At 37.9% G+C, this 14,628-nt stretch overlaps 2 protein-coding genes across 3 annotated transcripts in view; both read right to left on the reverse strand.

Annotated features, from left to right (window-relative positions):
* The window catches only part of SLC26A7 (solute carrier family 26 member 7), a 167,166-nt gene that overhangs the window by 126,905 nt on the left and 25,633 nt on the right, over positions 1 to 14,628 (reverse strand). The window lies entirely within an intron of this gene.
* LRRC69 (leucine rich repeat containing 69) overlaps positions 10,426 to 14,628 on the reverse strand; it is a 104,708-nt gene continuing 100,505 nt past the window's right edge. For both annotated transcript variants that reach the window (XM_045896254.2, XM_045896253.2), the window contains one exon: positions 10,426 to 10,640. In XM_045896254.2, coding sequence (XP_045752210.1) covers positions 10,530 to 10,640 — 111 coding nt within the window. In that variant the 3' untranslated portion in view covers positions 10,426 to 10,529. The remainder of the gene's footprint in view (positions 10,641 to 14,628) is intronic.

Here is a 14,628-nt window from a genome sequence, read left to right on the forward strand (position 1 = left end):
GAAGGCAATACTTTTTTATTGCTGTGTATTTCTAAAATACATCCAGAGGAAAAAAAAATAACTAAGATCAGTTTCTTTTTTCTTAATGAGTAATTCTGTCCTAAAAGGACTTTTCAGTTCAGAAATTTTTATTACAGTACACTCTAACAAAATTATATAGAGTAATAGATAAAAATTGCATACACCTAATTCTCTAAAAAAGTGACACAAAGCTCCAGCATGATGACAAGGAAGTTTTTATTAGATCAAAGGAAGACCACAGTAGCAATGCCAGATCCTTCTCTGATCTTGGGTTCCTGCCCAGCAGTGGAAAAGAATCAAAACAAGGAAGACAGACAATACACACACACACACACACACACACACTCTTCCCTGTGTCATGTATTACTGGCCTCTTGACTTGAAATCAGGAATCTAACGGCTACCTACTGACTCCTCTTTTTCTTCTCAGTTTTGGGATTTAAAATAATCCACACTAAGCTGCAAATTGGAACACAGTGATTCAAAGTGCCAAAGTCTTAATCCTTGAGAAGAAAATAAAAAAAAAAGAAAGAAAGAAGAAAAGAATCACAGCCAGAGCCAGACCTTATTAAGTGGTTCCCTTCAAATACTGCTTCTTCTGACTTTTAAACAGGCTCTTCAGGTGAGCCCTTGGCCCTCTCCTACTAAAAGAGCCTTCTCCACCTGTCCTTGTATCTCTGCTACCTGAGACTGTGATGTGGAAAGAACAGAGCTGTCTACTTATTGGAATCCTATCCAGGGTTAGTCTAAATGAGGAATGAGATTTATAGAACAGCAATAAAAGCATCACCATTTTATTTCCTTGAAAACAAAATCCTCAGATGATACAAAGATATAATTGTTTCATGATCAAAATCCGTACTTTTGATTGTATTTTTCCTCTCCACCATTCTGGTGGACGGTTCCACCGGTGTCCAGTAAACATCCTGAATTGATCATGTCTAAAATCAAACTTATTTTTCACCAAATCCAGTCCCTCTACCTGAATCCCTTATCTCGTTACTTGGCACCAACCTTGTCACAGATAACCAAGACAGAAAGCTCAGAGGTATCTGTCTCCACCATCTACTTCATTCTCTTTCAGTCAGTCAGTTCTGTCTCCAAAATAAAGATCTTCTAAATCTCTCACATTTTCCATTTCTACTGCCATTACCTCAATTCCCACTGAGTGTACTCACATAGACTATTACTATAAACTCCCATCTGGTCTTTACCCCACCCCCGTGTTGGCTTTTGCCCCTAATTTCTCTTCCATTCTGCTGTCAACCCCTTCCATCACTCCCCATCCATTCGTATGCAGTACACGTAAAGCATAAGCTTCTCAAAATTCAAGTTTTCCACAACATGGAGTACTAACATTGAACACTTACTGGGTTGCCTGGCTGAGTACTTTCCATTTGTTAATTCAGTTGATCCTCATAACAACCCCTTGAGAAAGGAACTCTTATTATTCTAGGACTCTGAACAAGGGGTTCAGAAACACACAGAGGTTAAGAAACTTGCCTACAGTTCCACTGTAGTAGGAGGAGCCTGAGCAAAATGTGCCAGGCAGCTGGCAGGAAGCCATATTCCAATTGGAGGGAACTGCTCATAAAAGGCCCAACGTCGAAGCAGCATAGACGTTCCACTTCAGGGCACTGAAAGGAAGATGACTGGAGAGGAGTAAACTTGGAACAGAATAGTGAGAGGTAAGACCAGGGAAGAGGTAGGGAAGGCTAAAGCAGAAAGTGCCTACGAGGCATAGTAAGGAGTTGCTACTTCATCTAGAACTTAGCTGGCAGCCACTGGATGTTTCCAAGCATGGTTTGGTTCTTAGCAGATCATTCATAATAGACAGAAACTAGAAAAAAGCCCAAGGTGAGGAATGAGTGAACAAACAGTACTAAACTTATATTATGGGATACTATTCAGCAATAAAAAGGGACAAACTCATGAACTATATACACAACATGGATGGATCTCAAAACAATCACGCTGAGTGAAAAAAGTCTCATGGAAATTGTACGACTCCTTTTATATACGCTAAATCTATGGTGGAAAAAAATCAGAACAATGGTTCCTCTGGGGGTTGAGGCACGAATTTACTAAAAAATAGGGTTGCTAGATAAAATACAGGATTCTCAGTTAAATTTGAATTTCAAATAAACAACAAAATCTTTTTTAGTATAAGTATGTCCTATGCACTATTTGAGACATTATTAAAATAAAAATGTGCTCGTTGTAATTAAGAAAACAATCCCATTTACAGTTGTACCAAAAATAATAAAATACCTGGAAATAAACTTAGCCAAGGAAGTGAAAGACCTGTACTACAAAAACTATAAAACATTGATGAAATACACTGAAGATGACACAAATGGAAAGAAGAGTCCATGTTCATGGATTGGGAGAACAAATATTGTTAAAATGGCCTTACTACCTAAAGCAACCTACAGATTTAATGCAATCCCTATCAAAATACCAACAATGTCTTTCAAAACAGAACTAGAACAAATAATCCTAAAATTTGTACGGCATCACAAAAGACCCCAAATAGCCAAAGCAATCTTAAAAAAGAAGAACAAAACTGGAGGACTCTCAATCCCAGATCTCAAGATATCCTACAAAGCTGTAGCAAGTAAAACAGTATGGTACCTGCACAAAAATAGATGCATAGATCAATGGAACATAATAGAGAGCCCATAAAAAAACCCACGATATGGTCAATTAATCTATGACAAGGGAGGCAAGAATGTATAATGAGAAAAAGATAATCTCTTTAACAAATGGTGTTGGGAAAACTAGACAGCTAATTGTTTTAAAAAATTAAACTGGACCACTTTCTTACACTATACACAAAAATAAACTCAAAAATGGATTGAAGACCTATATGTGAGACCTGAAACTACAAAATTCCTAGAAGAAAACATAGGCAATAATCTCTTTGACATCAGTCATAGAAACACTTTTCCAGATATGTCTCCTTTGATAAGGGAAACAAAAATAAAATTGAACTATTGACAGTACACCAAAATCAAAAGATTTTGCAGTGAAGGAAACCATCAACAAAACAAAAAGACAACACAGCAAATGAGAGAAGATATTTTTAGATGATATATCCAATAAGGGGTAATATCCAAAATCTATAAAGAATTTATACAACTCAAGACCAAAAAAACACAAATAATCCAATTAAAAATGAGCAAAAGACATAAACAGTTATTTTTCCAAAGAAGACATACAGATGGTCAAGAGACACATGAAAAGATGCTCAACATCACTAATCATCGGGAAAATGTAAATCAAAACCATAATGAGATATCACCTCACTCCTGTCAGAATGGCTAAAATTAAAAACACAACAAACAACAAACATGCATTGGCGAGGATGTGGAGAAAAGGAACCTTCACGCACTGTTGGTAGGAATGCAAACTGGTGCAGCCTCTGTGGAAGACAGTATGCGGGTTCCTCAAGAAGTTAAAAATAGAACTACCTTATGATCCAGTAATTCTATTACCTGGGTATTTACTCAAAGAAAACAAAGACACAATTCAAAAAGGTATATGTACCCCTACGTTTATAGCAGCATTATTTACAATAGCCAAAATAGAGAAGCAACCCAAGTGTCCATCAATAGATGAATGGATAAAGAAGATGTGGTGTGTATACACACACACACACACACAGTGGAATATTAGCCATAAAAAAGAATGAAATCTTCCCATTTGCAACAACATGGATGCATCTACAGGGCATAATGTTAAGTGAAATAAGTCAATCAGAGAAAGACAAATACTATATTATTTCAATCATGGGTGGAATTTACGAAACAAAATAAACAAAGAAAAAAAGAGACAAACAAAAAAACAGACTCTTAAATATAGAGAACAAACTAGTGGTTGCCAGAGGAGAGGTGGGTAGGGGCATGGGTGAAATAGGTGATGGGGATTAAGAGTACAGTTACCATGATAAGCACTGCATAATATATAATTGTTGAGTCGCTATATTGTATACCTGAAACTAATATAACACTGCATGTTAATTAGACTGGAATTAAGGAAATCAATAAAAATTTAAAATAAATAAAAATGTATTCTGGTATGTCATTTGCAAATATCTTCTCCCATTCTGTCGGTTGTCTTTTGGTTTTGTTGACTGTTTCCTTTGCTGTGCAAAAGCTTTTTATCTTGATGAAGTCCCAATAGTTCATTTTTGCCCTTGTTTCCCTTGCCTTTAGCGATGTTAAATTAAAAAAAAAAATGTAAAAAAAAAAGTATTCATTGTTTTGCTGAAATTCAGATTTAACTAGGTGTCTTGTATTTTTATTTGTGGAATCTGGCGACCCTACAGGAGAGAATTTTCTGGGGTGGTGGTAATGCTGAATATCTCAATAAAGGTATATAAATGCATTCGCCAAAGTCATGTAACTTTGTGCATGAAAACACATGCATGTAAATTTTACCTCAGGGAAAAAAAAGAAACAAGTATTGAACTCTAATTAGTTACATGCACACTGAAATATTAGAAGAAAAATACGCTGATGTCTCCAACTTCAAATTACATGAGAAAAAAAATGGTAAAATGGATTTATGCCTGAATAGAGGGATGAATAGATATGTAATAAAAGGAAATATAGTAAAATGTGAATTGTAGAATCTAGGTGACGGGCATATGAATGTTCACTGTAAAATTCTCCCAACTTTTCTGTATGTTTGAGAATTTTTATAATAAAATGTTAAGGGGAAAAGCCCTGCCCAGCTCTCATGGATTTACATTAGAGTGGAATGAGACAGACAATAAAGAAAATTGGTAAGTCAATTATGGAGTGAAATAGAAAGTGACGACGCACAGGGGAAGCTGAAGGTAAGGGGTTTAGTTACGCTGGGGTCAAACTCACAATTAAATACGCGGCCAGGAAGTACTCCCTGCAGGATGGGAGGGGATGTTGTTGTGTTCAGAACAGACTGAACCTCTGTAAGACCTTATCTATTCCTAGCTTTAAAGAGTGTCTTCCCATTGAAGGTATCAAGAAACATGTGTTGGATGAGCAATTATAAACATAAAATGGAAGACTTCCGATGGAACATGGATATTTTAGTCTCCTAAGTACTTTTTTATTTAAGCCAATATTACTTACTTGATGAGACATTTGAAGTGGTAAGCTTTAAAACCTTTTAAATGCCCTTCTTTTCTTCTATTTGGAAAGATAAAATTAAATGCAACCCCTGATTTACATGAGAAAGAAATTAAAGTTTAATTCAATTGATTGGAAGCTTTTTCTAATTTTACCAGGAGAGTGGTGGCTATTTATGATCCATTTCCCCTGCATCCAGCTCCCCCATCCTCCAAAACACTCCTTTTTCCTCTCTCCAAATTGTTATCAACTATTTAAGGGAATAAAAGGCAGATTTCCCATAAAATGGCCCTTGTGAACATCCTGCCCCACACAGCCCCGGCCCCATGCTGTCTGCCTGCAAGCTGCAATTCAGGCTCGTCCTCACCTTGAGTCTGCAGGGATGCTGATGAGCCCCACCTCTCTTTGTGAGCCCAGACAACAGCCCTTGGTATGTCTGATCTTTCACTCCTCTTGGGCGGCCTGACTTGACAACATTATAAATCCTTTGTTTTCTCTGCCTACCTTCTAAAGCATCCTCCCTCTTTCAGCTCTTGTAGCTCACTCATCCACCACCAGCCCAGGTGTTTACTAATGTTGTTGCCCTATTAGCCATCCTCACTCACTCCAACCCTGTATGCAGAAACAGGGCATGCATCCTGCCTTCTACCTCAGGTGAACGCTCTGCCCCTTAGGATACCCACTCTAGCAGGATGAGGGTTATTTAAAAGTCCCCTCATCAATCCTGGGGTGTCACAGCTGGTCTAGGTGTCTCAAAGTCCCTTCTCAACTGCAGGTCAGGAGACTCCACGTGATTCAGAGTCCTGTGGCCTGCAGAAAGCTCCCCAAGTTCCAGGACTGGGTTTGCAGATTAAACTGCCTGGGAACTTTCTTGGCACCAAGAAGCAAACCATTCTTTTTAACAAGTGCAACTGACTTCCAGCTATTTATTTTCTCACAGCTACAGTGTGGGAAACCTAGACAATAAGGAACATGCAAAGAGGTATTTTATGGAGAAATACCAATGAGAGTTCCAATGGTTATTTTAGAGTTTTTAGAAGCTTTATCAGGCAAAAAAAACCTAAATCTCCCTTCATCTAAAACTTTCTCAGTGGGGCACCTGGATGGCTCAGTCGCCTAAGCCTCTGCCTTCAGCTCAGGTCATGGTCCTGGGGTCCGGGAATTGAGGCTTGCATCGGGATCTCTGCTCAGCGGGGTGTCTGCTTGTTCCTCTCCCTCTGCCCCTCACTCCTGCTCATGCGCTCTCTCTCTCTCTGCTCTCTCTCAAATAAATAAAATCTTTAAAAAAAAAAAGAATATCCTTTAAAAAAATAATAAAAATAAAACTTTATCAGTAATCACCACTAATAAACATTAACATAAAGAAACAATTTTTTTTAACCAAGAAGGTTAAAAAAAAGGCAAATATCACAAATATCATTAATGGCTTATTGCTTTGATTATACAAAAATAGTATCAGTACTTAACTAGATTTATTGATTCTTTGCCCACAGGAACAGGATTCAACAAGCACCATTCTGAACAGTTGTTGGAAATATTGAGTAATTAATACTGTGAGAAAAATCCACATTGGATTGTGTAGACAAAGGGGATCCACAAATACAAATAACCAGAGATTATGCTTGAATTATTCATAGTAACTAGACACATACAGAAATTCACTAATAGAATAGGAATAGAATAGAATAGGAATAGAATAGAATGGGAAGAAATTAGTAACTAGGGACAAATAGAATTCATTAATAACCCTAAAATAATATATATATTCTTCTGTTTGAAACTACTTCCCAATAACTGATGATATGAGTTTATGAAAAACAGTAAAAGAGACTTAATTTCTCTTTCCTTACGCTCCTATATCCTTCTGAGGCAAATGTGAGTAAGCCAAAAAAAATTACAGAGAGCACCCACAAAAGAGGCAAAAAAGGGAAAAAAATGAATCCAAATAATCCATAAAAAGTCAATGTTTCAGCTGCTTCAACTTCACCTGAATAAATAGAGGGTGGTTGTAATTGTTAGGAGTAAAAATATTTTGCAGTGTTTCAGAATCTAATAGTGTCTCAGATGGATTACAGATTGGCAAGAAGAGACCACAAACTTGCATGCACATACACACTCACATATGTGGGGAATAAGATTTAACTGAATTTCTGATTTAATTAACCAATGATTCAGAACATGGGGTGGCCCCACAGGGTAGAAGCAGGTGCATCCTTCCCCAGGCTGGTTGCCATGGTGACACTTGATACATGACCATGCATCCAATCACACTAAATTTTCTGACATCAGAGTCATGATTTTTCTTTAGCACACCATTAGTTATTTGGTACTTTTAGCATCATCCTGAACTTTCTGCCTTCCAAACACTCAACTGATTCTGATTCATTATATTCTATCTGTAGAGCTCATGTCCTCACTTGCTTCAGATCTCTGATCAAGTATTACCTTATCAGACCCAGACCACCCTCTATAAAAAGTATTCCCATCATTCTCTATCTCCCAAATCTTATTTTACTTCTCTTCAAAGTTTATATATCACCATATTGTCTATTTTTCCTCGTTTGCCTCCCCTGACTCGTTAGAATATAAGCTTCCTGAGAGCAGGGGCCCTGCCAGTTTGTTCTGCTATATTCCTAGGACAAAAACACAGTGCCTGGTAGATAGTAGGGCCACAATAAATATGTGTTTACTACACGGGAAGAAAACAATTTGTGAAAAAGAACAATTTGGGGGTCCTGGGAGGCTCAGTCGGTTAAGCATCTGCCTTCAGCTCAGGTCATGATCCCGGGGTCCTGAGATCGAGCCCCATGTCGGGCTCCCTGTTCAGCCGAGAGTCTGCTTCTCCCTCTGCCCCTCCCCCTGCACGTGTGCTCTCTCTTGTGTTCTCTCTCAAATAAACTTTAAAAAAAAGAAGAAGAAGAAGAGAGTCAGTCCTATTTTAGAAATGTTGAAGTGGGGGAGCTTGGAAACATGAACTACAGCTTAAGAGACTGGGGAGCTACCCACCCAGGTGTGATAAATGAAACTGGTGGGAGTAGATGAGTTCCTTCAGGTAAAGAAAAAGTGTTAAGAGAAGAAAATGGTACTGAACAGAGAGTCTCATAGAACCCTTGGTTTTGAAAGAAGCTATAGAAGAGAATTCAGTTAGGGCGCCTGGGTGGCTCAGTCGTTAAGCGTCTGCCTTCGGCTCAGGTCATGATCCCAGGGTCCTGGGATCGAGTCCCACATTGGACTCCCTGCTCAGCAGGAAGCCTGCTTCTCCCTCTCCCACTCCCCCTGCTTGTGTTCCTGCTCTCACTGTCTCTCTCTCTCTGTCAAATAAATAAATAAAATCTTTTAAAAAAATAAAAAATTAAAAAGAAGAGAATTCAGTTTAAAGTATGGGGAAGAGGCACCAAAGAAATAAAGAGTGAACCTAAGGCATATGGTTCCAAGAGGCAGAAAACAGTCAACTGAGCTCTGAGCTCAAACTTGCAGGGAAGACCAGCCAGATGAGGAGCAGGTGGATTGGTAGGAAGTCAGTGATGACCTCCAAAATATCAGTTTTGGAAAAGGGGGCAGAAACCGGGTCTCAGGACCATGAGATAGAAGTAGATGAGGTGAAAAAGTATAGAGTTAACATTCTTTTTTCATGTCACCTGAGGTTCAAGGGTACTTAAAATATTTGTTGAACAAATGAGTACATAGATGAATAAACGGATACAATGTTCTCCCCAGAACTAGAATGGCACATAAACTGTGGCTGAGGTCAAGAGATTAAAATGGTAAACAAAACACTCTTGAACAGCACATGTTGCATAAAAATATTTCCCTAATCAAAATCAATTTTCCGAGTGGTTTTCCCTCAATAAGCATACATGGTTTATTGCTGTGACTCATTTTTAATGAGTTCCTATGACTTTCATTTGTACTTTGTTTTTTATTTTTGTTTAAAATGCATTCTTGATTAATGGAGCCTTTAGAAATTTTCTTGAGGCCCCACCTCTGTCTCAGTGGGGTCTGACTCCTGTATTCTTTGGGACTTACGGCCTTTCAGCTGTGCTCCATTGATTTAGCTTTCCAGGTATGCTAGAGGCAAGTCTGATACATAAAGGAGTATATCCTGAAGTGAACTAACAAAAGGTAACATAAATAATAAAATAAACGGAAAATGAGAATCCACTCAGCTTTCCACCAGAAGTACTGACAAATAGTTATGTGAAGAAACATATTTCTAGTGGGGTTTAAACATAAAATTATGATTAAATTTCTTGCTTTTCTGAACCTAGAGCAAATTTCTCCTCGTCAGTACCTTTGGTTCTCAAATGAGAGCATGGCTCGAAATCACCTGGAAAATCTGTTAAAACACAGACTGCTGAGCCATACTCCCCCAGTTTCTGATGTAGTAGGTTTGGGGTAAGGCCAGATAATCTGTACTTTGAACAAGTTCACAAGTGATGTGGCTGCTGGACAGAACCACACATACAAAGACCACTGGTCTATGCGACCTATATCATAAATTTTCATAACTTCTTTCTCTACTTTTCTGTTGTCCTTCAGAGAAAATGAGTCAAATTCTCATTTCAGCGCTACTGCCCTGGCTTCCGTAAGTTTCTCTTGTGAAAAGCAAAAATAAAGAAAGAACAAAACTTTAAAAGTAGAAACAAAGTGATGTTAGGAGTAAACAAGCCTGAGTTTCCAGGCTTCTATTCAGCTTTAAGTGGAATAAAGGTTTTATCTTAGTCAGTTAAGACATTAGTGCCTCTTAAAAAATAAGAGCTCAGGGGCGCCTGGGTGGCTCAGTTGGTTAAGCGACTGCCTTCGGCTCAGGTCATGATCCTGGAGTCCCGGGATCGAGTCCCGCATCGGGCTCCCTGCTCGGCAGGGAGTCTGCTTCTCCCTCTGACCCTCCCCCCTCTCATGCTCTCTGTCTCTCATTCTCTCTCTCAAATAAATAAATAAAATCTTAAAAAAAAAAAAAAGAGCTCAGCTGAAATCATACAAATGTGATACAACTGTCTCGCACTAAAAGGTAATTCTCTTTCACTTGCAAAACATGCATAAAATAAATACTTGTCCCCATCAAAGTCTCTTAATACTTATCCAGAAAAGGAGGGTGGTGGTCATAAAATGACAGGAAAAAATAACACTCACTTGCCACACAGATCTTTATTTTTCCATTCTTTATTTTGTTTTTAAGTCAAAGAACAGCATACCTAGAGTCTAAACAAGCTAAAGGTAGGTTATAGTGCTTAAATTGGGATCTTTACAAGTAAATTATTTTTCTTCCTTTGCTTAATGTACCGGGAAAGGGAAGAGACACAGCACGGTATCATAAGTAGGGCATAATCTGACTCTGTGTGCAGAGCTGATGGGGCAAGTCATGTGAGGCTCTAAGTGAGCTGCTCACCAGCTCTACGCTTGAGCAATTCCAAAGAGGTTAGGGCCACGCTGATTAAAACATTTGTAAGAACAAATTAATATTCGAAGAGGTACCAGCTGTAGATTTCTGCTTATCTTCCAGTTCTAAAAGGTAAAGATTAAAAATAAAATTAAAGCAGTACTCAATAAATATTTTTGAATAAAATAAACATTAACTTTCTCCGAGATTTCACAACATTAATTTCTAAAGGGCACACTACTCTATTTATGCTTGATTTGCTCTTTTCCCACACACAAATTAACTAGCTAAGAAAGGCATATTCAAAACTATTAACTAGCTAAGAGAACAAATTAACTAGCTAAGAAAGGTATATTCAAAACTAAACAAAGGGGTACCTGAGTGGTTCAATCAGTTGAGTATTCGACTGTTGGTTTCAGTTCAGGTCATGATCTCAGGGTCCTGAGATCCAGCTCCACGTCGTTGGACTCAGTGCAGAGTCTGCTTGAGAGTCTCTCTCTCCCTTTCCCTCTCTGTCCCTCCTCCCGTTCTCTCTCTCCCTAAAATAAACAAATCTTTAAAGATTTGTATTTATTTATTTGTCAGAGAGAGAGAAAGAGAGAGAGCACAAGCAGGGGGAGCAGCAGAGGGAGAGGGAGAAGCAGGCTCCTCACTGAGCTAGGAGCCGGATGCGGGACTCAATCCCAGGACCCTGGGATCATGACCTGAGCCGAAGGCAGATGCTTAACAACTGAGCCACCCAGGCACCCCAAAAATAAATAAATCTTTAAAAAAATAAACAAAATTCAAATGATAAAGGATTATCTATGCTTTTATCCAAATATATTATACTGTCTAGCCATAATGTGTTTAGGATGAAGATAAAAAACAATACAGAATCCACACAAACCTGATTTCTGTCCTACAGGGATGTTAAATTGATCAATCAGCAGACATTTATTGAATTCCCCAATGAATATCTTGGTTTGGCCCATCCAGCATCCATTTCCCATGGAAATTAATATTCTCTGCTCAGTATGCATAATGTTCATTAAGACTGGCTGGATTTCAGACAATTTGCCCAATACATGACTTAAGTTTTTGTACTTCAAATCTCTGTTTTTCATTCTCAATACACAAAATAGGCAGTCAAAAACCCTGTTAGCCAACTTAGTATACATGTCTTCACCACTAATGCTGGAAATAATGGCAACTTCAAAAGCTTACCATCTGTATGCTTTATAAACAACTTCTGAAGTCAACATAGCTCTCAAAGAATCCAAAACAGTCACACAACTAGTAGTTTAACTCATTGACAATGCTACTTACTTTTATCATGGACTCACTGGGCTGTGATCATCACAAACCACAGTGAGAGATTTCATTACTGTTTGGTCCACTCTTCCACAAATGAACTGTGAGGGCCCATTTAAACGTTCAAACACCAAGGCACAGTTATTAATCCATCCTTGAGAGAGTAATAGCCTTTCAACCTTGGTGGGGAAGTCAAAGTCATATGTCACATCACCTTCTCATCTACCTCCAACCATGACTATGAAGTACTCAGAGGATACATGGCACTATCTGATGATAAAATATTTGGGATTAAGGTGGAAAATGGTACAGAATCTCTACAAATCTGACTTTATTCCTAAAAGGAAGTTCAGTTGATCAATCAGCAAACATTTACTGAAATCTCCAATCAGCATCTTGTTTTTGCCTGTCCAGCATCTATTTCCCATTCTGCTGGCACAAAAGCCCATCTTTTCCCTTTTGGGAAACATCCCTTCACTGATTTCAGTGTTTATGTTATGGAAGAGAGAGGATAACTGATTCCACTCCCTGGCTTAAGACTTAGCCATATAACTCAAATCCGGCACATAACCCAAGACAGTCCAATAATGAACATCAGCCCTAGGGCTTTCCCTGGATCTACTAAGAGAAGGAAGCTCTACCTCTATTGACAGAGAGCATAGTGTAGGGTGCAATGAGTGCAAAACCAAACAAAGGAAAGCAGAGACAATACACATAGAAGGACAGATTCCTGATGATAAATTTGGGTTACCTGACCGAGCATGACTAAGTATTCAGCCAGACCCATTCCTAGACCTGCTTTATTACTTGTCATTAGTTAGTTAGTTAGTGCATAAGTTGGGTTTCTTTAACTTGCAACCAAAAGTTCTAAAAAATTATAAGCAACCTAAACTTGAACCACATTAAGCAAAGTACCAAGGATACAAAGATATATAACAATCTCTGCCTCAAAGAATCTTTTCAGTATCTAGTTGGAAAGCTAATACATAAACACAAAAAATAACTAGAAACATAAGGCTCAACACCATGATAGGTTCTATATTATTCAGAGAAGGGAGACACCACCATAGGCTGCACATTAAGCAAAATTTCATGGTATAAGAAAATGGTGAGCTGGGTTTTGAAGGATGACTAGGTTGTGACTGCCTGGAAAGGACACGAAAGGACATCCAAAAACAGTGAGCTGTGAGAGCAGAAGTTCAGGAATGTGCATACTGTATTGGGGAAACTATACAATATAAGCAATAAACAGACCATAAAATGTTGAATCATGGACTATCAACAATAAGTGAATACATTAGTCCAGGGGTAACAATTCATAAAGTTCTCCAATGATATACAAATTATGTACAGTATTTTAAATCTATATGAGATCATAGTGATCAACTGGATTATAGTGGCTAAGTGTTGAAATTGTGCTCAAAAGCTAAATGTGTTTTTTCCCCTTTGCATATGGGTCCAACCAGCTACCCCTGCTTACTACCGTAGCACATTTCATCCACAACTAAGGGCTATCAAAATAAACCATGCTAATACACTTCACTTAGTGTTATTTAAGAAACTAGAACAAAGAATAGAGCCATCAACTAGGATGAGGTTATAGAAAGACAAACATAAACCAAGGAGACAAGTGGGGCCATACAGTTAATCTGATTTGCTTTGTCCAGTTTCTCCATGAGGTAAAAAGTTTACAGTAGAAACTATTAAAAGACATTTTCTATTTCCACTGTGGTTTTAGCCATTTCCCTTGTGTCAGTAAGAAACTATATGGGCAAGGTTCGCATTGGCTCTTGTTGCAGGCAGGAATGCAAAGGGTCTGTATCCCTCTTTCCCCTTCTTGGGGGTATCAAAGTCTAGTTAATTAAAATAAAATGTTTTGTTTCAGTTTTGTACTGAATATGAATCTTTGCTTATAATTATTCTATAATTTAATAATTACTATTTCTGATATCTCTCAGTACTCTGAATTGTTTGCTGGAAATTTTACTAAGAAAAATGAACTTGGGGCACCTGGGTGGCTCAGTTGGTTAAGCGACTGCCTTCGGTTCAGGTCATGATCCTGGAGTCCCGGGATCAAGTCCCGCATCGGGTTCCCTGCTCTTTAAAAAAAAAATGAACTCAACATAATTCCTTGGGAACATACTTTTCCATCTAGAGTCACTGGATGCAGTAATGTGTTTTCATAAAGAAAAAAAAAAGTCTCAAATACCTGACCTGTTGATATCCATTTAAATTTCTATGCCCATTTGTGGCATCATCACAATGGTTTCTACCAGTACACTTGTCCATTTGACATGAGCATGTTACAAAAGAATAACGACACACCCTCTTATAGAGGACCTCTCTTCATAAGCCTCAATTAACATAACTTCAAGATTCTGTGGAAGATAATTACTGGTTTGCTTGTTGTTTACAGATAGAAATTGAAACATCTGAAAGTTCCTTTTTGTCAAGCTGAAGATAGAAAAGGAAAAGGAATTGGTCTATAATTAGGCATGCTTTTATTCTGAAGTATCTTTGTAGCAAAAGGCTTTAATATGTGAAAATATACTACAGTCTAATTTTTCACCCTTTACTATTTATAGTGAAATGCATTATTTCCTAAAGCAAATGGAATATATGATTACATCCTCTCCCTATTTTAGGAAAAAGTAGTTTTGCCCTTTCCCTTTAAGTTTAAAAACATGTATTTACTAAGTTTTATATTTTTTGAATGGTGGAATTGAGAGTTTTTTTTTTAAATTCAACACATGCCTTATCAGTGACAATGACTGTCATCTTTTAAACTGAGAAATAAAAAGTTATCAAAATATATATTAA

Source organism: Mirounga angustirostris, unplaced genomic scaffold (assembly GCF_029215605.1).
Source record: "Mirounga angustirostris isolate CCGP_5_RB_7025 unplaced genomic scaffold, mMirAng1.0.hap1 SCAF_4, whole genome shotgun sequence".
NCBI classification, from domain to species: Eukaryota; Metazoa; Chordata; class Mammalia; order Carnivora; family Phocidae; genus Mirounga; species Mirounga angustirostris.